The sequence below is a fragment of the Hemibagrus wyckioides genome, linkage group LG25, assembly GCF_019097595.1.
Source record: "Hemibagrus wyckioides isolate EC202008001 linkage group LG25, SWU_Hwy_1.0, whole genome shotgun sequence".
Taxonomy (NCBI): domain Eukaryota; kingdom Metazoa; phylum Chordata; class Actinopteri; order Siluriformes; family Bagridae; genus Hemibagrus; species Hemibagrus wyckioides.
The window spans coordinates 18,989,989-19,014,466 of NC_080734.1; the positions used below are offsets into that span (position 1 = coordinate 18,989,989).

Sequence of the window (24,478 nt, forward strand, 5' to 3'; positions counted from 1 at the left end):
ACCTAGTTGTTTCACATTAGTGGCAGAAAACAGACCAACACAAATTCTTCAGATGCCACTGTATAAATGCAGGAAGTGTTGCGGTGTGTACGTCAGGTCTGTTTTCTCCCACGGCTCTTTTACTTTATTACAGACAGCACTAAAGGACTGATAAGTGATGGATCTGGATCTGGTACGTCTCAAGCTACAATATGAGCTGCTTCACTCTGAGAAAAAAAAACTCTTGGCTTTTTTTTTACGGCACATGTCCATCAGGGAGAGTGCTGAGAGACTTCTGTCACTGAAACACTTTACAACCTTGGTGTGATGTGCTTGGTGTGTGTTCACAATTTCTCTATTTTCATAGCTTCACCTTCAATTCACTATGATTTAATTCACTTCTCTTTGGTTATCTGGCTCCATGTTTTCGTCTTTCAGGCTCTGCTCTGCTATTAAACAACTAAATAACAAAACGCCTCTCATATACAGTATGCCTTTGAGAAAGTTTTAAAGCCGAGAGCTTTGCCTTGTGTGTAGTTTTGTGAGCATCGGCAAGTGCAGATCAGCTGTGTCCAGCATGTGGCTGATAAATAAAAGAAAAACGTTGTAAATTTTTTGTTTATTTTGGATTAAACTAACATTTTGGGTGGTTGAGGGAAGTGTGTGTGTGTGTGTGTGTGTGTGTGAGAGAGAGAGAGAGAGAGAGAGAGAGATAGATAGATAGATAGATAGATAGATAGATAGATAGATAGAGAGAGAGAGAGAGAGAGAGAGAAAGAGAGAGAGAGAAAGAAAGAGAGAGTGAGAGAGAGAAAGAAAGAGAGAGAGAGAGAGAGAGAGCAAATCAGCTGTGTCAAGCATGTGGCTGATAAATTTTTTAAAAAAACTTGTAAATTTTTAATTTATTTTGGTTTGCACTAACATTTTGGGTGTTTGAGGGACGTGTGTGTGTGTGTGTTATAGGACTGTCATGGCTGTAGATTTACTTTATGGTTTCGTGACTATTTTGATCTGTGAACATGATCTGCACACAGACGAACGAACAAAACAAGCGGACAGGACAAGCTGTATGTGGACATGGAAATAATAAACACATTAAACACTAAATTCAATTCCCAAGTTTGGAAAAATCAAATGTCCAGCTTTATGTCCGGTTGTTATCCTGCTTCATTCTGAAATCATCTGCCATTTGTGATAGTTCAAATCTCCAAGGACAAGTTTTGTTTTCCTTCACCAGAACATTTCTCCATATATATATATATATATATATATATATCCTCTTCTGAAAGCTGAAAAACAGACTGCTCAGCTCTTGAGGTTTCATCACACAACACTTCCTCGCTCTGGAGTGATGAATGATGTGTTTAATTTTTGGGCCTGCACTTGAATGTACTCTATTGCACATTTTGAATGTTTAGTTTTAGGTTTATTTACATCCCTGGAGCCTTTTTAAAGGGGTCGGGGTGGTTAGCGTTCCTGGAGTAGCCGGAGATTTGTTATTGTTTGTGTGGTCCCTTTTTGCTAGGGGAGATGAGGAGGTTGCCATGGAGATTTCAAATAGCATGATGTGAGAGTTAAGTGAGGTGTTTTGCGGGTTTGAGTGTATAAAATACGATGATTAGAAGCCAAGAGAGCGAGGGAAATAGAACCGGAGAAAGAAAGCAGAGGATGTGCATATACTCACTTTGGTACTTTTCCCTTGCTTAGATTACTTTTCTGTCATGCTAGCTAAACGTTGGAAACATGGGATGAGGTTTCTAGCTGAGGTTTTCGCACAAAAATAGCGACAAAAAAAGAGTTCTTCACTTCCCAAACTCATAATCGGGAAGCTAAGTCATGTTTGTTGCGTGTTACGGAGGCATCGTGCGAACTGACAATATACAAATCCACACAAATACTGGATACTGGCTTAAAGCAATGAATCAGCATTGGTTAGTTCTAATACTAACCACTAAGATGTTTTCTGCTGTGAATGCACAATACGCTGACTGACGTGACACAGATCTGATATTTAGCTTACGATGGATTGTCTTCAGACATGCGACCATCATCAACTCTTCATGTTTCACGTCTTGAATAGAGTGGGTTTATTTGCACGAGAGTGTCAGGATAAGATCAGCAGATACTCCGAGCTGGATAAAGCACAAACTGTTGACTCAAACCATGTTCAGTAATCTTAAAGAGATGTATTATTGTGTATTAAACTGCACCTATCATGGTGGAGATAGGCGATAAAAGATGAGCACTGCTTGAGTGGACACGCTACCTGTCAGGGTACAAGGAAGACCTGCATCAAGATTTCTCTCTGTTTTGGTACCTGAGGGGTCGGAATGAACTTCCCCAACATCTATAAACGATGTCTAAAGATCTACTTCTTCATGACCTAGCATTTGTTGTCTTTTCTTGCTATATTAGCTCATCACAGATGATGTCTCAGTCTCTGACCTAGTGACCCATTATTATGTATTTATTGTTAGAGAAGAAGAAGAACTGAGTTTTTTCGTTTTGTCTTCGATGCATTTTTCTGATGTTCTCTGCATCTGTTCAATGTCTTGCTGTGTGAATGCTTTCTGCTCACCCTGGCTGTAAAGAGTGGTTATTTGAGCCATCATAGCGTGAACTTGTCACTCATATAACAGGCCACAGAACTGACCTCACTGATGTTGTCTTTTGTCCATTCTGTGTAAACTCTAGAGACAGTTCTGTGTGAAAATCTCAGATGATCAGGAGTTTCGGAAACATTCAAACCAGCCCATGTGATCTGAGCAACCATTCCACAGTTAAAGTCAGACATTTTCTTCATTCTGTTGTTGGATAAGCCAGCACAGTGGCTTAGTGGTTAGCACTGTTGCCTCACAGTAAGAAGGCCCTGGGTTCAAATGATGGACTGTGTGCTGGGATAGGCTCCAGCAGATCCCCGTGACCCTAATTAGGAATAAAACGGGTGTAGAAAATGGATGGATGTTGTTGGATATAAACACAAACAGAAGCTTGTAACCCATATCTGAATTACTGTATGCATGTACCTTGCCCTGCTACCGTTTGTTGGATAATTTGCTCTAGAACCTCAGAACTATGACCACTGACGATTACAAATGAATTACGTTCCAGCATACTGTAAATAAAAACCTATAACTCAAGCAACATTTCAGATGGTGAATTTAAAGTAGATGAGCTCATTAAGATAACGCATAAGATCTCATCCTGACCCGAGAAGATGAGTAATCTTGGCAGTTTATAAGGATGTCTGATAGTTATGATTGCATGCCGCTGATATAGCAGTGATATCAACATTAATGTGAAGTGCTCAGCGCTGTAACCTCTGCGGAATTTACTGTGTTAGTCAGTGGCTGTAATTAAACAAGAGGTTCGGCCATCTGTCTGACAGAGACCAGGTGCTGCTGCTCCGCTTTTAGACTTCTACTGAGGTGTCTATTTTAACCCAGACCCAGGGGGTTGGGGATAGTGTTGGGGAACTGGGTGGGGGATGAGTGGACACGAGTACAGATACTGTCATTGGTGTGTTTGTGGTTTTCTTTATACACACATATACTCTCTGTACTGTATAAACAGACGTGCAGTAAAGTGTATAAATACATGGCAACCAAAATCTCACAAATCAGCGCTACTCAAACTGCTTTTTGTGAACACCCCTACATGTTCATCCATACACGCTATTAGTTTTCTCGTTTTCACATTTTTGCCAATTTTTTAGATGGAAGTGCAACACATTCCCACTGGTTTCTGCCTTTTTCAGATATTCTTCATGTGTATAATAAACAAAGGAGGCAGGAGGCAGCTAGGAATGAGAGTTTTGACCTTGCAGTTGCTCACAAGGAACCAAAAAACACAAAAATAATAAAATAAAATAAACAAACAAACAAAAAGGTTAGTGAGGTCAGACAAAGCTTTAAGTAGCTGCATTAATAATTATTTTTTAATGAAAAGTCCTCACTAGGATAGTAAGACAAGGATAAGTAGTGTGTGTGTGTGTGTGTGTGTGTGTTGTGACCCAGGCTTTCACACTGGCATGCGAAACAGAAAAGCTGCGTCAGAAAGCGAGGGTATTCACTCCGACCGCTCCGTCCATTACAGTTTGGATGAACAGAGAGAATTCTAGAATAACATTCAGACTAATCCCCAGTTAGACTGATCTCCATTTTACACACACCGACTTTCTGACTTTAGATGGACAAATGTGAACAATGTATGTGTTAATACAATGCTGTAGCTGTCAGTTCCGTGCTGGGCTTTGTGCTATTTTGGCTTCTAACAGTGATGAGCTCAGGATTAACCTTTAACACACACACACACACTTCAATACAAATGTGTGTCTCATATAAACAGCCAGTTCTTTTCAAACCTTTTTCCTTTTTTTATACATCTGAGATCACTGTACTTAGAACCAGAATTAGACAGAATAGACTCTTTAAAATGCTATAAAAAAGGAGAAAATGACATGCTTGTCAGCTCATGCTATAATTTAGTAAACAATCTGCGAAGCTGTTTGTGCTTTCGTTTGACAAAACATTAGATATTAGGATTATGCTGTAAAAAATGACATCTTAGGAAGTGAAAATATCTCGAATACAGTCAGAACTATTCAGTATTTCTTACTTTAATATTACAATAAATCAAATATAATATGATTAAAACCTAATGCTAGAGATCATTCCATCCATCCATCCATGTTCTATACCCGCTTTATTCCTAATTAGGGTCACGGGGATCTGCTGGAGCCTATCCCAGCACAGATTGGGTGAAAGGCAGGGGTACACCCTGGACAGGTCACCAGTCCATCACACATATAGACACACAACCACTCACGCACACACTCACTCCTATGGGCAATTTAGAATTACCAATCAACCTAATGTACATGTTTTTGGACTGTGGGAGGAAACCGGAGAACCCGGAGTAAACCCACGCAGGCACAAGGAGAACATACAAACTCCACACAGAAAGGCCCCTGCCTGTTCGAACCCGAGATTCGAACCCAGGACCTTCTTGCTGTGAAGCAGCAGTGCTAACCACTAAGCAGAGATCATTCCATTTATTAATACTTATATGTAACTAATTCATTGGAATTTTACATATTTTGCTGACAGATCATTTTATTTCTTTCTAAGTGCTTGAAGTATTTCAAGCCTGAGATGAGTAGAAATTTCTATAAATAGGTTTAATAGTGATGTATTTAAGTTTACTGCGATCTTCAAACAGGGAAAACTAGATCCGTTTAACTTTATTCAAGATATATTTTTATATTTGTGTATGGAATGGACAAGGCAAGGAGGTTTTATGAGAATATTCTGTTAACATGATGGTGTGGTTTTGAAATATCAAGTATCAAAGAACGGTTTATTTATTTCTAACAGCATTGCGAGCCCAGTGTTTATTAACCCCAAGCTGCTTTATGCCCCGCCTCCTCCTCGATTTGATTGGATATGCTTCTCTAACTAGAACACAGCAGATTTCTGTCACACTTTGATGTTACAAAATCCATAAGGCATTGACTTAAAAGACTAAACACAGACATATAGAGCTGATCCCGCATGCTTACAGGATGACGGAGGTGTAGCGGTCTGCATGAGCGCTCTGTTTATGTCCACTGCATGAGTTAATGTCTTCAGCACACTACAGGAAGATCCCATATACCCCCAGGGTGTCAGCTGAAGTGCTGCTGGGGGCAATAACCTGATATGGAGTGTGTCTCTCTCAGCTACAGTGTAAGCGGGAGGGCTTTTAAACGGATAGAGAAGGAAGAGACACAAGGAGATGTTAATTGGAGAGAGAGAGAGAGAGAGAGGGCAAGAGAGTGTAAAACAGCAAATGGGCAACGGCCAAAAGGTTAGGGTTACACACCATGTCCATCCCTCCCACAGTGATAAAAAAACTTTATTCTTGTTTTATTTTTGTTTTAGTCTCTCTCTCCTTGTCTCTTATCTCTCCTTTCTGTCTGTCTGCCTCTCTCTCTCTCTCTCTCTCTCTCTCTCTGTCTTTCTGTCTCTCGCTCTGGCTAGCTCTCTCTCTGTCTTTCTCACTCTCTCTCTGTCTCTGTCTGTCTGTCTCTCTGTCTCTCTCTCTCTCTCTCTCTCTCTCTCTCTCTCTCTCTAAATTTGAGTACTCCCTCCCTCCCAGCTCCCTCCACACACCGCCACCCTGTGAGTGAGTGTGTGTGTGTGTGTGTGAGTGTGAGTGTGTGTGTTTCACTCACAGCAGCACTTAAGCTGGTAGTAGGAGTGTCTTTATGCATGTGTATCTGAGTGTTACCGAGGGACAAGTCAGCTCAAGCGTCCAGAGCCAGCGTTTTACGGATTTAGAGCCTGTACATATTTAACAACTTTTTTGTTCGGTTAATCCTGCAGGAGTGTGTGTGTGGAGTCCACAGGTGAGGGTGAAACTTTTCTTCAATTCTTCTCTGATTCGATTTACTTCTCTCACTGTGCTTTTTAACATTATTCTACATTTAATATATATTTTGTTTTAGATGCGTGAAAGGTTAGACTTGTCAAATATCTGCTTTCCCACATGTTCAGGGTGTACAAGCAGACCTTAGTGCATGTGTGTTCAGGTCTAATAAATAGAGCTCGTGTCAACGCCCTCGTACCTGGCTGTGAGATGTAGATGCTGCTGGAGGAAGTGGAGGCTAATGATTTTGAACGGTGTGATCAGACTGGGTCTGATTTCTCCACACTGCGCATAAACTGGAATGGCAGAGGTGTGGCTGGTGTCAAATTCTGCTGTGGTATTGTAGTGATGATGAGCAGCTCGGCTGTCCGGGACAGGGGACCCCTCTCTGGGTCATCTGATTCTGATCCTGCTTCTGCAGCCGTACTCAAGAAAAATCCTGAGATCCTGTGAATTACAAGACTGAGAATGAGGGCAAAGGGTTTCAAGGTTTCCCTGTAAACAAACACAAACAAAAGTGAACATAAGGGCATAAAAGTTAATCAGCACTCGTCACAGTCTCTGGAGGAAATTCCTGAGCAAATTAGTATTAAAAAAAAACAAAAACAACTAGAGTTTCTTTCTTCAAGCAGTTCAGCAGTTGCTGGGCAGCTCTGATCTCTGTTTCTATATGAGGAATCAGTGTGTGTGTGTGTGTGTGTGTGTGTGTGTGTCTCATATTTCTCTCTCTCCTGTCTGTCTCCACTGCCTCTATTCTTATCGCCGTTTCTTGACCCCCCTCCCCTTTGACCCCTGGCTTATGAGTGTAAATGGTGTCTAGCGTGGAAATGATTTTTCCTCCGATTGTGCTGGACGAGTCGTCCTCATCTATCAGAGAACCGCAAGCAGAGGAGGAGCGAATGAATCTGACCATGTCCTGACCATGTAAACATCTACACTCCCTAATGTAAGCCTGCACACTCCTGTACGCCGTCATCAGGCAGCGGTTTCATCTCTGTCCATGTGTTAGCTTCTCTCATTAGCGCCATGGCTCTTATTTGTCTGAAACATCTTTCTTTCCAGACATATATCTATATATATATATATATATTGACCTCGCTGACCCTCAGCCTCTCTCTCTCTCTCTCTCTCGCCATACTCTCAAATACATTAGGCAGCCTCCAGACTGCATTACTTATGTTTTGTGTGTGTTTGATGACATGAACCATATTCTTCGTGGACACACACACACACACACACGCCTCACTCCCCTTATAAGGACATAATAACACAATTATTATACACAGCTAATTATTGTTATGCCTGCACACAAACCTATCCCTAATCCCAGTACCCGAGGTTTCCTCCTTCTTTTCTATTTTGTTGTCGGAGAATGGGAGTTTCTCTCATGGGGGATCAGCTAAACATCTCCACCAGGTCAAAACTCTCTATCGCTGTTTCTATCCTTGTGAAGACATGATGATGTGATTATGCAATTCCACCACCGTTTGTGGGTATATGTGTTTATATAGAAGTCTACATGTTCTGTATACGTGCGTATGTGTATACAACAGACTTCACACACACCCACATACACACACATACACAGAGCCTTCAGAAAAGGAGGGTGAGTGACTTGTCCTAAGTTAACCTTGTTTTCAAGTCACATTATCTCAGGTTATTATTATTGAGCCGGAGTCTGAGGAGGTCGGACATCAGAGGGAGACAAAAATGTCTGTGTAAACATCAGACATTATGTTGTATCAGACACCGTGACACAGATGAGCTGCATATGGAACTGATTAGTGTGTAAGATCAATAGAGTTTAGTACACACTCTTTCACACACACACACACACACACATGAATATTTCTCTCTCGTACCACCACACTGGGGTTATAACAATACAAAGACCCCCCCTTTCTCTGACGCAGAAAGCCTTAGTAAAGTGAATGTTTGGCACACATCTGTTCAGCGTCCTCCGAAGCATGTGGATTATTGTGTTTGTCCAAACTCTCCCCGGCTCTTGAACACATCCCTCTTGGACTCTGAGTGTGGGTGGAAACCTTGCTGTGGCTCAGTTTCCGTGCATTTGATCTTTCATCGGAGGATGAATATGTATCGGGTGCGTATTTATGGGTTGTAATTACGAGTCCTGCTTTCCTTCTTCGGCTCCAAGCCGCTCTCAGTTCCTGTGGTTTGCACCCGTGACAGGAAAAGCACCAGAGATCTCAGGGTGCAGCGTGAGCTCGTGGATTTTTTTGCACGGATCTCGGTGGATCTGAGGGAGGATACGGCTGTGGAGATGTGTGTTATACACGTGCAGTAACGGTTACACCTGAGCTCCAGGCCGGAATTGCAAATGGACTGATTGACAGATGCGTGCACAGACATACCAAAAAGACTTAATGTGCACACAGAGTGCAGCAACTCACTCACTCCCTCACTCACTCACTCCATCACTCACTCACTCACTCACTCACTCCCTCACTCACTCCCTCACTCACTCACTCACTCACTCCCTCACTCACTCACTCACTCACTCCCTCACTCACTCACTCACTCACTCACTCCCTCACTCACTCACTCACTCACTCCCTCACTCACTCACTCCCTCACTCACTCACTCACTCACTCCCTCACTCACTCACTCACTCCCTCACTCACTCACTCCCTCACTCACTCACTCCCTCACTCACTCCCTCACTCCCTCTCTCACTCACTCACTCACTCACTCACTCCCTCACTCACTCACTCCCTCACTCACTCACTCACTCACTCCCTCACTCCCTCACTCACTCACTCCCTCACTCACTCACTCACTCACTCACTCACTCCATCACTCACTCACTCCCTCACTCCATCACTCACTCACTCCCTCACTCACTCACTCCATCACTCACTCACTCCCTCACTCCATCACTCCCTCACTCCATCACTCACTCACTCCCTCACTCACTCACTCCATCACTCCATCACTCACTCACTCCATCACTCCATCACTCACTCACTCCCTCACTCACTCACTCACTCACTCACTCCCTCACTCACTCCCTCACTCACTCACTCCATCACTCACTCACTCCCTCACTCACTCACTCCCTCACTCACTCACTCACTCACTCCCTCCCTCCCTCCCTCACTCACTCACTCACTCCATCACTCACTCACTCCCTCACTCCATCACTCACTCACTCACTCCCTCCCTCCCTCCCTCACTCACTCACTCCATCACTCACTCACTCACTCACTCCCTCACTCACTCACTCACTCCCTCACTCACTCACTCACTCACTCACTCACTCACTCCATCACTCACTCCCTCACTCACTCCCTCACTCACTCACTCCCTCACTCACTCACTCCCTCACTCACTCCCTCACTCACTCCCTCACTCACTCCCTCACTCCCTCACTCCCTCACTCACTCACTCCCTCACTCACTCACTCACTCACTCACTCACTCACTCACTCCCTCACTCACTCACTCCCTCCCTCACTCACTCACTCACTCCCTCACTCACTCACTCACTCACTCACTCCCTCACTCACTCACTCACTCACTCACTCACTCCCTCACTCACTCCCTCACTCCCTCACTCACTCACTCCCTCACTCACTCACTCCCTCACTCCATCACTCACTCACTCCCTCACTCACTCACTCCCTCACTCCATCACTCACTCACTCACTCACTCACTCCCTCACTCACTCCCTCACTCACTCACTCACTCCCTCACTCACTCACTCACTCACTCACTCACTCCATCACTCACTCACTCACTCACTCACTCCATCACTCACTCACTCACTCATTCACTCACTCACTCCATCACTCACTCACTCCATCACTCACTCACTCACTCACTCCCTCCCTCACTCACTCCCTCACTCACTCACTCACTCCCTCACTCACTCACTCCCTCCCTCCATCACTCACTCCCTCACTCCCTCACTCACTCCCTCCCTCACTCCCTCCCTCCCTCACTCACTCACTCCCTCCCTCCCTCACTCACTCACTCCCTCACTCACTCACTCCCTCACTCACTCACTCACTCACTCCCTCCCTCCCTCCCTCCCTCCCTCCCTCCCTCCCTCACTCACTCACTCACTCACTCACTCCCTCACTCCCTCCCTCACTCACTCACTCACTCCCTCACTCACTCACTCACTCACTCCCTCACTCACTCACTCACTCACTCACTCCATCACTCACTCACTCACTCACTCCCTCACTCACTCACTCCCTCACTCACTCACTCCCTCACTCATTCACTCCCTCCCTCACTCACTCCATCACTCACTCACTCACTCACTCACTCCCTCACTCACTCACTCACTCACTCCATCACTCACTCACTCACTCACTCCCTCACTCACTCACTCCCTCACTCATTCACTCACTCCCTCACTCACTCCCTCACTCACTCCCTCACTCACTCACTCACCTCATATTTTCTGCTCAGCATGGAAATTTGAAATAGAAGGCTATGTCACGGCCAAACCACACAGCCTCTCTCTCTGTCTCTCTGTCTCTCTCTCTCACACACACACACACACACAGCCTCTCTCTCTGTCTCTCTGTCTCTCTCTCTCTCTCTCACACACACACACACACACACACAGCCTCTCTCTCTGTCTCTCTCTCTCTCTCTCTCTCTCTCTCTCACACACACACACACACACACAGCCTCTCTCTCTGTCTCTCTCTCTCTCTCTCTCACACACACACACACACACACACACAGCCTCTCTCTCTGTCTCTCTCTCTCTCTCTCTCTCTCTCACACACACACACACACACAGCCTCTCTCTCTGTCTCTCTCTCTCTCTCTCACACACACACACAAACACACACACACACAGCCTTGCTCTCTGTCTCTCTCTCTCTCTCTCTCTCTCTCTCTCTCTCACACACACACACAGCCTCTCTCTCTGTCTCTCTCTCTCTCTCACACACACACACACAAACACACACACACACACAGAGCCTCGCTCTCTGTCTCTCTCTCTCTCTCTGTCTCTCTCTCTCTCTTTCTCTCTCTCTCTCTCACACACACACACAGCCTCTCTCTCTCTCTCTCTCTCTCTCTCTCTCTCTCTCACACACACACACAAAAACACACACACACACACAGCCTCGCTCTCTGTCTCTCTCTCTCTCTCTCTCTCTCTCTCTCTCTCACAGCCTCTCTCTCTGTCTCTCTCTCTCTCTCTCTCTCTCACAGCCTCGCTCTCTCTCTCTCTCTCTCTCTCTCTCCCAGCCTCTCTCTCTGTCTCTCTCTCTCTCTCTCTCACAGCCTCTCTCTCTCTCTCTCTCTCTCTCTCTCTCTCTCTCACACACACACACACACACACACACACACAGCCTCGCTCTCTGTCTCTCTCTCTCTCTCTCTCTCTCACAGCCTCTCTCTCTGTCTCTCTCTCTCTCTCTCTCTCTCTCTCACAGCCTCTCTCTCTCTCTCTCTCTCTCTCTCATAAATTCAGAGCACAAAACAAATTCTCAGAACATCCCTATTCTTAATAAGTTTGTTCAGTAAATACACAGTTCAGGTGAGATGGTGTTGTACAGTAAGGGTTTATATAAGTCAGAGTTTCCCTCTCTGGCCATTTAAACACTGAGCGTGACTATATAAACACTGCCACAGACCCTACATACTGACGCAGTGTGTCTCCTGCAGTCTCAGTGTGTCTCCTGCAGCCTCAGTGTGTCTCCTGCAGTCTCTGTGTGTCTCCTGCAGTCTCAGTGTGTCTCCTGCAGTCTCTGTGTGTCTCCTGCAGCCTCAGTGTGTCTCCTGCAGTCTCTGTGTGTCTCCTGCAGTCTCTGTGTGTCTCCTGCAGCCTCAGTGTGTCTCCTGCAGTCTCTGTGTGTCTCCTGCAGTCTCTGTGTGTCTCCTGCAGTCTCAGTGTGTCTCCTGCAGTCTCTGTGTGTCTCCTGCAGCCTCAGTGTGTCTCCTGCAGTCTCTGTGTGTCTCCTGCAGTCTCTGTGTGTCTCCTGCAGCCTCAGTGTGTCTCCTGCAGTCTCTGTGTGTCTCCTGCAGTCTCTGTGTGTCTCCTGCAGTCTCTGTGTGTCTCCTGCAGTCTCTGTGTGTCTCCTGCAGCCTCAGTGTGTCTCCTGCAGTCTCTGTGTGTCTCCTGCAGTCTCTGTGTGTCTCCTGCAGTCTCTGTGTGTCTCCTGCAGTCTCTGTGTGTCTCCTGCAGCCTCAGTGTGTCTCCTGCAGCCTCAGTGTGTCTGCTACTGACTCTTGCAGTCTCAGTGTGTCTCCTGCAGTCTCTGTGTGTCTCCTGCAGTCTCAGTGTGTCTCCTGCAGTCTCAGTGTGTCTCCTGCAGCCTCAGTGTGTCTCCTGCAGCCTCAGTGTGTCTCCTGCAGTCTCAGTGTGTCTCCTGCAGCCTCAGTGTGTCTGCTACTGACTCTTGCAGTCTCAGTGTGTCTCCTGCAGTCTCTGTGTGTCTCCTGCAGTCTCAGTGTGTCTCCTGCAGTCTCTGTGTGTCTCCTGCAGTCTCAGTGTGTCTCCTGCAGTCTCAGTGTGTCTCCTGCAGCCTCAGTGTGTCTCCTGCAGCCTCAGTGTGTCTCCTGCAGTCTCAGTGTGTCTCCTGCAGCCTCAGTGTGTCTGCTACTGACTCTTGCAGTCTCAGTGTGTCTCCTGCAGTCTCTGTGTGTCTCCTGCAGTCTCAGTGTGTCTCCTGCAGTCTCAGTGTGTCTCCTGCAGCCTCAGTGTGTCTGCTACTGACTCTTGCAGTCTCAGTGTGTCTCCTGCAGTCTCTGTGTGTCTCCTGCAGTCTCAGTGTGTCTCCTGCAGTCTCTGTGTGTCTCCTGCAGCCTCAGTGTGTCTGCTACTGACTCTTGCAGTCTCAGTGTGTCTCCTGCAGTCTCAGTGTGTCTCCTGCAGTCTCTGTGTGTCTCCTGCAGTCTCTGTGTGTCTCCTGCAGCCTCAGTGTGTCTCATGCAGTCTCTGTGTGTCTCCTGCAGCCTCAGTGTGTCTCCTGCAGCCTCAGTGTGTCTCCTGCAGCCTCAGTGTGTCTGCTACTGACTCTTGCAGTCTCAGTGTGTCTCCTGCAGTCTCTGTGTGTCTCCTGCAGTCTCAGTGTGTCTCCTGCAGTCTCAGTGTGTCTCCTGCAGCCTCAGTGTGTCTCCTGCAGCCTCAGTGTGTCTCCTGCAGCCTCAGTGTGTCTCCTGCAGTCTCTGTGTGTCTCCTGCAGCCTCAGTGTGTCTCCTGCAGCCTCAGTGTGTCTCCTGCAGCCTCAGTGTGTCTCATGCAGTCTCTGTGTGTCTCCTGCAGCCTCAGTGTGTCTCCTGCAGCCTCAGTGTGTCTCCTGCAGCCTCAGTGTGTCTGCTACTGACTCTTGCAGTCTCAGTGTGTCTCCTGCAGTCTCTGTGTGTCTCCTGCAGTCTCAGTGTGTCTCCTGCAGTCTCAGTGTGTCTCCTGCAGCCTCAGTGTGTCTCCTGCAGCCTCAGTGTGTCTCCTGCAGTCTCAGTGTGTCTCCTGCAGCCTCAGTGTGTCTGCTACTGACTCTTGCAGTCTCAGTGTGTCTCCTGCAGTCTCAGTGTGTCTCCTGCAGTCTCAGTGTGTCTCCTGCAGTCTCTGTGTGTCTCCTGCAGTCTCTGTGTGTCTCCTGCAGTCTCAGTGTGTCTCCTGCAGTCTCTGTGTGTCTCCTGCAGTCTCTGTGTGTCTCCTGCAGTCTCAGTGTGTCTCCTGCAGTCTCAGTGTGTCTCCTGTACTCTATTTACTGCGAGTGGAACTACGCATGTTTATTATCTGGGAGGAAGTTAGACGTTTTGATAAAAGCACAGTAATTATCTGAAGTTAGAGTAGTAATCTGAGAGCGATTAGCTCCTCCATGCAGAAAGGCTGCTCTCTGTGAGGTGTGCATTAGAGGAGAAAATGTCATAGGACAAAGAATGGAGATGTTTATAGGGATGGCTCAGATGTGGTGTAAACAGAGCTCTGTTACACTGTACTGCAATATCAGGGATGTGTTTATGACTTTAGTATTTTTAGATGTAATGATGATGTGCAACATAGCTGAGAGGAGGGGATGTGTGTATTTCAGAAATTACACATTTTAACTCCAATTCCACACATCTGCAATTTACTCTATCTATCTATCTATCTATCTATCTATCTATCTATCTATCTATCTATCTATCTATCTATCTATCTATCTATCTATCTATCTATCTAAGTAATTAACACAAGTAATTCTAGTTCTATTTTTATTGTAAGAACTTTAAGGTTTAAACTCAGCAAACCTGAAGGAAATAAAAGGTCACCTTTTACTGTGTATATCATTTTTTCAAGTTTAAGAAAAAAGGCTGTAACTTTTAGCCACTATGCATGAGAAGGTGAGGTAATAACTTCTTCTGGACAGTTAACTGATCTGGAAGTCCAAACATAGCCTTCGATGGGCAGTGTTGCAAAACTACTGTGTGTTTGTTGTGTTGTGTGTGTGATAAGAAAAAATATCTAGTTTGAAGTATGAAAAAATGTGAGTTATTTTCAGAGCAACTCAGTTGATAAAGGTCATATTTTAGAGATTATTTCTCCTTTGTCTCAATAAACAACACACACACATTATAATGACTTACACCTTCCTTGTTTGCGAGCAAGAAAATCCAGATATTTGACTTATATTTCACCTGAGATGTGTATTAGATATCTGAGCACCTTTCTCTGGACATGCTTACATATAAAATCACAAAGGATTGTCTTTCTTTACCGTCTCAGGATATCATCAGGTTTCATTGAGATAATTTAGCAATTAAGACCCAGAAATGGACTGAGAGGAAATATGTGAGATTTTGTCGTGAGAGATTAAAGAGAAGAGAGAAAGAGTGGCATGAGTAGGGTTATTCCATGCAGTCTCATGAGCACAAGGCAAATGTTTTACCACTTCATCACCTAGGAGCTTGTTAATTGACACTAAAGCAAACACTTTGCGTACGCTTATCGCCGTGGTTGGTTTACTGCGCCAGTTTATATATTAAAGTGACTGCTGAAGAAGTCTAAAGTCTGAAGAGTGTAAAGGACTAGGTTTCTTACTTCAAGTAAAACTGGACTTAATTACAGTTTCCTAAATACAGTTTTCTTTAGTTAATGCTTGATGAAAATCATAATTGAAGCATATCATGTACATAAAAAACTAATATATGATATAAATTGTGGACCTTAAATAAGTAGACCTGGTATTTAATAGACCAGTATAAAATAGTGTACCTACTTGATACTAGCAATAAAAAGACTAGTGTTTATTTCTACAAATATCCTTAGTCACGGATATGAAAAGTACTTCTCTCTGTGAGTACAGTAAAGCGCTCGGAGGGAATTTGATCGTGTAATTGAAAGAACTTGGCAGGTTTTAACACAATGTGTTGCGATCTGTTGAAACTCAAGAAAAAGTCATGTGAGATCGCTTCAGTCTTTTGTTCTAGAAGTAACCCAGATAGACATACGGTGAGAAGGAGAACTTTTGTATTTCCGTCTGTCTGTCTAGAAGAAAGGATAACTCTGAGATTTCCGAGGGTTCTGATTTCTGTTTAGAACTTAGCTTTAAGTGGAAAAAAATGCTCATCTGGTTTCAGTCTAGAGTTTCTGCAGATTTTCTTTGGTGTTTATTGTAAATACATTACTCTAGTTTGTTCGGTCTGTGATTGTTACCGTGGTTACGAACAATCTCCTTTCTCGTGCACGGTCACGCCTGATGCCTTGGAGTCTTGGAGTCGTTAATAAGTGATGGCTTTTGAGTGCCAGAGTCACTGTTTAAGATTATTGTTTGATGAATGGATTTAAGAGCATAGAGTCTATGTTGATGACTGTGATCTGTGTGTGTGTGTGTGTGTGTGTGGAGAGCCCAAGAGTCTCCACTTTCTTTCATCGAGTTTCAAGCCCTTGAAACGTACAAAATGACAAAGTTTAGCAGAAAGATGAGCCAGTCAGTGATGAAGACAAATGAGCTGAGAGTTTGACTCTAAGGACAGCTCGAGGAGGATGAAAGAGCCGTGAGAAGAAACGTCCTCCGACGCCTGACTTGAAGGGAGCGTGCAAGCGTGCTCACTCTGTTCTGGTCTAATCAGCGAAGTGATCTGAAACCACACAAACTTGCGGTCTGACTTTGAGCAAACAAAATCTTCACCACCTTCTTCTCACACGCCGTACTTTACTGTATGAATGAGTCACGGTTCTGTTTTGCATTAAAACAGCCATGTCAGGAAGTGAGACAGAAAGATGACAACATACAGAAAATGTCTGTATCTCTGACCTAAAAAAAACACACACAAAAAAATGCAATTGGATGGCGATCAACTGATGACCTTAGCCTGTAAATGTCTCTGATAATTATTAGAAGGAAAACAAGAAGAAGAAAAAAATCTCCCCTTTCTGTCAATCCCTGTGTAAAAACTCCATTTCCTATGATCCATCATGCTCGCTTTTTATTATCCATCACAGCTCACTTTTAGTGTTCTTCACCTGAGACTGAACAACTCCTCTCCCCTCCTCTGTCATTAACCTCCAATAACAGCAGCTGCACCGGGGCCTCTGTCTTCTGTCTACATGAGGAGAAGGTGTGGAGTTATTTTTGGACTGGTGCTGTGTGTATGGTATGAACATCTGGGGCCAAATGGTGGCTCTCACCGAAGGCCTGGCTGTGGGATGGTTGTGGGATTTGTTGAGTCAGCGCTGAAACACTTGCATCTGACCTGGTGCTGATTTCCAGTGTCTTTACTAGAAGGTTTGAGCTTTGTGTCAATCAGGTGTGGATCTTTTAAACCAGGGATCCTCAAATCTGGTCCACGAGATCCACTTTCCTGCAGAGTTTAGCTTGAACCTTAATCAAACACACCTGAGCACGCTAATCAGTGTCTTCAGGATCATTAGAAAAATCACAGGTAGAGGAGTGTGATCAGGGTTGGAGCTAAACTCTGCAGTGGATTGACCCTCCAGGGCAAGATTTGAGGAACCCTGGTTTAACCTGGACACACACATATTCACATTCACATGGCAATGCAAGTCACATTTTTTAAATATTAGGCACACTTAGACCACGGTTTGTGCTCTCTCTGCTGCTTCAGGTAGCTCTCCTGATGGCTTGCCTTTTCCGAGCTCCAGTGATGCCCAGGAGGCTTCTCACCTCACCTCCCACCTCAACCCGACTGCAGCACTAACCCTAACCCCACTTTAGTTTGTTCTTCACCACAAAGTCTGTTGCATCCTATCCAATACATTTCCCTGGACGAAGAACGAAGGGTTAAAATCTTCTTCAAATTTGCTTCTCCATTTGCTGACATGCCACTGTGCTAATGTTTTAAAGGTGCAAGTGATGTCCCCGTAATTTCCCAGGAAGTGTACGAGACCTAGTAAAAGTCTTTTGTAATTATGGGGCAGGACAAGAAGAAAATGTCAGTTAACCACATCAGACATCCTGGGATTTGGATCCTGGCTCGCATTCCTGATTAATTATTGTTATTTTTTTGTTCACAGTGCAGAAAGACTTGGTTGAACTTTATTTCTGTCCATGCATAACTGACAAAATGACATTTTTATTATATTTAATTATATCAATGGAATTAGTTTTCACCTCTGTGTGTCTGCTTACGTCTCCTGTCAGGAGAATCCATATACTATAAAATAGTTGTATATTGTTTATTGCATCTTTGATCAAAAAAGCATCATTTATATGTTGTATAGGTGTTTATCTTCAACGACTAAAGTTCTGTGTAAAGTCCTGACTCGTTTTTATATCAGACTCACAGCCAGAAAAGAATTTATTTATTTATACTTTATGATTTATGATTTGAAAATGTCCCATAATTCCAATCACCACTGAAACCGAATGCTGGTGTACAAAAAAATGTAAATAGCTTGACCACTAGAAAGGTGATGAGGCCGAAGTGATTGGGTTAATGGTCATGAGTCTGAGGTGTGGACCTGGCATGATGGTGTTAGAAAGAAGAGCTGAACCAAATATTTCCTTCAATATTTACAAGAGTTCTTCGAGGTGTTGTGGAATGTGTAAAAATCCTTCACTCTCTGAGAAACAGAGATCAGATACATGGCAAATCTCTTTACATTCTTGCAGATCGTCAGGAAACAAGCCTTGAAACGGATAAACTATGCACATAAAGAATGATGAAGAGAGAGGAAAATGATCTGATCTGAAAGGCGCCACATTATTGGGCTTCTTTATAGAAGTCTTAATAATGTTCTGGAATGTTCTGAGCCTTGCCAATCCTTTTAACAGCTGTTTTGTCGGCTGGGAGGCCTACAGCGCCGATAAAATATCTTTATCTCTGTGTGTGTGTGTGTCTGTGTGTGTGTGTGAAGGGGACAGGAAAACTGTGTTTCCCGTAAGTCTTAGTTCTTGTACCCTTGGGGCGTGTCAGAGAGGGAGCAGGTCTACACTTTTGACGGGTGTGTCTCCAGGGGCTGCGATATATGGAAAAGGCAAAAGGCCATCTCAGGTCACCGGTTCATGTTCATGTGCTCCACTGTGTTTGTTTCTGCATGCAAGTCTGTCTGAGTGTGAGTAAAACACATTGACTTTGTCCTTTATTATTCTCAGACCTATGCGTCACACCGAAGTGTGGAGTCTCCCAGGCATGTGTGTGAGACACCTGGATGTTTTCCTCTGCCATCTGCACACATAAATCTAGTGGATCCTGTCACTGTCTGAATACCAATCAAATGTGTCATGATGAAGCACTGTTAGCTAACAGGGGCACTAACGTCATAAGGAAATGCTTTTCAGAAGAAAAGCAACATACATGGAAAACCACAACCACACATTAGATTTTTAGTGAGGGGAAATTGTCAGCACTGCTGGTGGTGCATTAATAAAGCTATGTAAAGCTCAGTCTGAATGAGTCTGAGTAACAGACAGTGATGATTTCTCTAATGGCATCTGATCTGGGCCCTTGATTGCTGTTGTAGAAAGGACATTAATTAGTTACAGTGCATTATTTACTGTCCAGTGTTACCCAAATGAGGATGAGGTTCCCTTCTGAGCCTGGTTCCTCTCAAGGTTTCTTCCTCATATCATCACAGGGAGTTTTTCCTCACCACCTTCGCCACAGGCTTCTCATTAGGGATAAAACAGCTTAATAATTTAATTTCTTTTCTGTTGTAAAGCTGCTGTGAGACAATGTCCATTGTAAAAGGTGCTATACAAATAAAATTGAATTGAATTGATCATGGGAATAAGCAGAAGATTAGAAATGTGAAGGTTGTACTGTGGCCCAAAGCACTTGTCCGAGAAAGAAGTTTTCTCCAGGTCTGCAGGGTTAGGCGGGTGTCATACGGGTGTCTCCTGGTTTAGTCATTTGCTCTGTTCTCAGCTACAGAAGAGACAACAGAGTGCTTATATTTTGATTAGACTCTAGGACAAAAGCACCAATGTGTTTAGTTCACCTCCTGAAGGGATCGGCCAATCCCTTTCAGTAAAAAGTAGAGAAAGCTAAACCCGTCAGGTGGAGGAGATGAATGTGAGCACAGGTGAGGTTTAAAGTTTAGCAGCCAATCTAAAATTATAGGCAAGAACAAATTCAAAACCAGGCAGGGGATCAGGCAATAAGCAAATACCAAAATAGCTAGACAAATCCAAACTCGTTAAAATCAGGAACAAACAAAGTCAAAACCAGAAAAACACGAGCAATGAACAAAAGCCTGGAAAGTCTTTGTGGTGAGTAAGTGTACTTAGAGCACACACTGGAATGGGTTTAGCAGAGTGACTTCTAGAGGGTTCTGAGCATACTCAGCCCAGGGAAGGAACTGAGCCCTGTTGGTTCTCAGCTCAGATCTGAGCCCCTGTCACTCACAGTGTCAAGTAAAGAAAAACATGAGTGAACACCATTTTGTCGACCGGCTAAGGGCGAAAGGCACAAGGATTTATAGAACCAGTTAACAATCACCACAACAATGGTGTGGGTCAGACATTCAGGGAGGATGGGATGAAGTTGTCCACCAGGTGAGACCAGGGTCACTGCAGTGTGGGCAAAGGAACAGGTTTCCCTGCTGGAAGAGTTTGTGGAACCATGGCTTGGGCACACAATGAGCATTTTAACCTAGGACAGATTTTGATTGTCTGCCTTAATGGATTTAGCATTGAGGGGCTACCTCACCAACTCAGCCAATGACAGAGACAGACCGGGATCTCTCAAGAGATGGTTAACTGGTTAACCATCAGTGGTTATCAAAGGTTAACTGGGGCAAAATCCTAAGAGATGCCCTGGACAGAGGATGATGAGGTGGACCTGCAAACGACTCTCTGCCTAGTGAAACTGGAAACTTTCCTTGCCTGGAAACTTCGCTCTGCCTAGTGACTCTGCCCTTTCCCTGACTTTGGCCTATTGCACTGGTAATCATGTTTGGTCAGACTATGGATATCTTACCTGGAAGTCCAGGACCCTGTAAAAGGCTGAGTAAACACATCAAGGGAGGGTCATATCAAGTTAGCACTGATAGTAGCCCAGGACTACAGAACCATCATCCACTGCACACCACATGTTCACATCACACACCAAGTCACATGATCACAATCACCTAAATACTCTTGGTCTAGTGTCTGTTATTGTTTTATGTTGTCGTATCCATGCCATGCATGTGTATATTTCATGGTTGTCTTATTTATGTTTGTGTTTGTTACGTAATCCAAGTCTTTGTGTTTAACTTGTGTTTAAATACTTCACACTTCCATCTGCCTCCATCCAATCCGTGACATAATAAAATATTATTGACCAGTATTAAATGATAACTACAGTCCTGATGGTGTAACTAGATTAGTAGACTTCAATGAGAATAATACTTAATCCACCCAGATTTATTAAATGTAGAGTCCTAGTGGTCAAATAAAGTCTCTAAAGCTTCCCCACCATAGATCAGTACTCAGAGATATATGAGTGCCTTGTCTCAGTTATTTATTTCTAAGCTGTTTTCACATCCTCTGTTACTCGCCTGTATTAGCTAGCATATGAGTGTTTGCTGAGTAATTTCCAACCAAAGCAGTTCAATTGTTCTGCTTTTAACAGATTGTAAGGAACGCCACAGCTGTAACCCTTCCACCTAAAGCAAACAGATTTTCCTTTTAACAGTCACAGCCACTTCAACATATCCCATCAATAATCACCGGGCAGAACTTTGAGGGACTAAATATTTGGTTTTGTGGATGTGGGGGAAAAGGCAGTAATAGTACACTGTCATAAAGATCAAAGATTGACCTCTGGGTGACTTTGTCTTTGGCTATCGTTTGACGCAGTTGGCTGCTCATCACAGCTAACCCTCCCACGTTGCTCTCTTATTGGCCAGGTGGTTCTGTGAGGGGCGGGAGCTGCACCACTGTCCTGATATTCAGATCTGGCAGGATGGTGACCTGCACACGCTGGTGATTGCTGAGGCTTTTGAGGACGACACGGGCAGGTACACCTGCGTAGCCTCCAACGCTTTGGGAGCAGACAACACCTCTGCTGAGGTCTACATCGAGGGTGGGGATCTTGTGTAGATGCACTCAATCATACATACACACATTTGTATAGTTGTATACTGATGTATTACAGTCTCTCTCTCTCTCTCTCTCTCTCTTGCTCTTGTTCTCACGTATTCAATCACCATCCTCAGGAGCCTCATCTTCAGACTCAGACGGGGAAGGATCAGCGTCCAAATCTAAGTCAGGAGCCATGCCGCAGTATGTGTTTCACTATGACTCTGACACCCCTGACAGTGCCTTTAAAACTAATTAATACCGCTCATAACAGCTTTATAATAGGTAACAGGCTTGCAATATCTTTCTAATAAAGCAGTGAAAACACTAAGACACAATCTCCGAATTCTGTGCCTATTCTGTGAATTACTCTCCTAATGAATTCTAATCCTCTTATCTTTCTCTGAATCTCTTTTATTTCTCCGTCTGTCGCTATTTGCTGGTGTCGCTTAAGCCATCTTTTTCTCTCCTAAAATCATTTCTTCATCCCCCTTTCTCACATCCATCGCTCTTTCTTTATTTGTTGCAACGTTGTCCCTGGCTCTAAATGACGTCACTAGCGGTGTTAGAGACTGCACTCACGTTGCTCCATGGTGGATTAGTGAATTTAAAACTAGCACGATGTTTCCAGGATATCCTCGAGCGTTTCTGGAGTGAGTGAAAGAGTGTAAGAGTGTAGTCATCCTACACACCAAAACACACTGTTTACAGTTTATCATTAAACCTGCTGTTTTTACGATAAACTTGTTTTTATGATTAGCTTCATGTTTTTTGTCTGTTGTTTTCATGATGTCAGGTAACACCATGTATAATTATGTACACCTCAGCGATGCCCTTTACCCAACACAAAGAAAGCAAAATAAGATATTTCCTGCTTACTTCTTTTACACCTGAGAAAAAGTTCGATCAAAATTGCTTCTGAAAACATTTTTCCACATGAGAGGTTAGGCTATGCTAGTAAAGTCTGTCCACATGGCGGCCATCTTGAAAATGTTCCAGGGCAGTCTCCAGGCTTCTATCTACTTCTAGAGTGAGAGACACCATTTCAGAAAACAACATGGCATGAATAATATGTGGTTTTTGGCTCAGGTAACATAATAAAAATATCGCTTTTCAGGTTGCACTGGCTACACGGCATGCTCGTTTCTCCCTAACTAGCTCGCTTTAATCCAAACTACCACAAACTGCAATCTACACTGCTTTCTGCAAGTTTCATCTAACAGAAATATGTACAACAATACACCCCTGAGAAATGGGCCTGACACAGTGCCATGAAAAAATATTTGCTCCCTTCCTGATTTCTTCAATTTTTCTATATTTGTCACACTTCATTGTTTCAGATCTTCAAACTAAATTTAAAATAAGACGTGAACACAAAATAGAATTTTTAACAATAGGATTGTTAGTTTATTTATTGAAGGAAAAATGTTATCCAAGACCAACTGAACGTAACCCTGTGTGAAAAAGTAATTGCCCCCTAGTTACTGGGAATCAATCAATTAATCAAAACAGGGTTCTATTTAGACTAGATACACCGAGCCTTGATTACTGCCAGCCCTGTTAGATCTGAACATCACTTAAAATAAAAGTAATAAAAGCTTTCAGAAATGTGAAGTAGACTAAAACGTTGTAATATGTTCAGTAGTACACTAGGCTGTAATTCTGGATGAAATAAATCATGGAACCGTGATGAATTTTCCCAGAGAATTCTGGGAATTTTCACCACAATTCCTCCAAACATGCATGAACGACTCATTCAGGAAGTCACAAAGGAATCTAAGGAACTGCAGGCCTTCGATCATCTCAGAAAGGCTTAGCATTCATGACCACACCATTAAAAATCTTAATTGGAAGAGCTGCAAGATGAAAACTACCTCTAATCAAGAGGAACATAAGAACACCATGATGACTCCTAAGACTTCTGGGAAAATGTCCTGTGGACTGATGAGTCAAAAGTGGAACTTTTTGGAAGGCATGTTACATCTGGCAGAAAGCTACTGCAGCATTCCACAATAAGATCATCATCAGACATGGTGGTGGTAGCATGAGCTGAGGAACATGAACAAGTCCACCTCTGAATGGCTCAAAAGAATTCAAAGTTGCGGTATTCCTGACTGGAGCCCCGTTGGGAAGCTGTGGCGGGAATGACAGGTTATTATGTTTATGGGGGGCATTTACTATATTGGACACCCCTCCAAATCATTGAGTTCAGGTGTTGTTTTTCAGGGGTTGGGCTCGGGCGCCTTAGTTCCAGTGAAATCAGTTCCAGGCTTGCTCATTAGGGATAAAATAGGATAAAATAGTCTAATTATAGAATTTAATAATTTATTCTTATTTCTAGTTAATTATTATTATTTTTTTTATTATTATTTTTCATTTTCCCCTCTCCTTTCTCTATTTTCTTCTTTTGTAAAACTGCTTTGAGATAATGTTCATTGTAAAAGGCGCTATACAAAATAAATTGAATTGAATTGAATTGAATTGAAAGGAACTCTTAATGCTTCAGCTTCATACCAAGACAGTTTGGACAATTTCATGCTCCCAACCTTGTGGGAACAGTTTGGGGATGACCCCTTCCTGTTCCAACATGACTGCACACCAGTGCACAAAGTGAGTGAGTTTGGTGTGGAGGAACTTGACT

The 24,478-nt window shown here is 43.8% G+C and overlaps 1 protein-coding gene across 4 annotated transcripts in view; it reads left to right on the plus strand.

The window, feature by feature from the left end:
* Nucleotides 1-24,478, plus strand: part of palld (palladin, cytoskeletal associated protein) — a 105,470-nt gene that overhangs the window by 30,981 nt on the left and 50,011 nt on the right. For 3 of the 4 annotated variants that reach the window (XM_058378911.1, XM_058378914.1, XM_058378912.1), the window contains exons 3-4: nucleotides 21,666-21,841; nucleotides 21,975-22,041. In XM_058378911.1, coding sequence (XP_058234894.1) covers nucleotides 21,666-21,841; nucleotides 21,975-22,041 — 243 coding nt within the window. Of the gene's footprint in view, nucleotides 1-6,212; nucleotides 6,368-21,665; nucleotides 21,842-21,974; nucleotides 22,042-24,478 lie in introns of those variants that run through there. The other variant, XM_058378915.1, reaches the window with a different exon arrangement.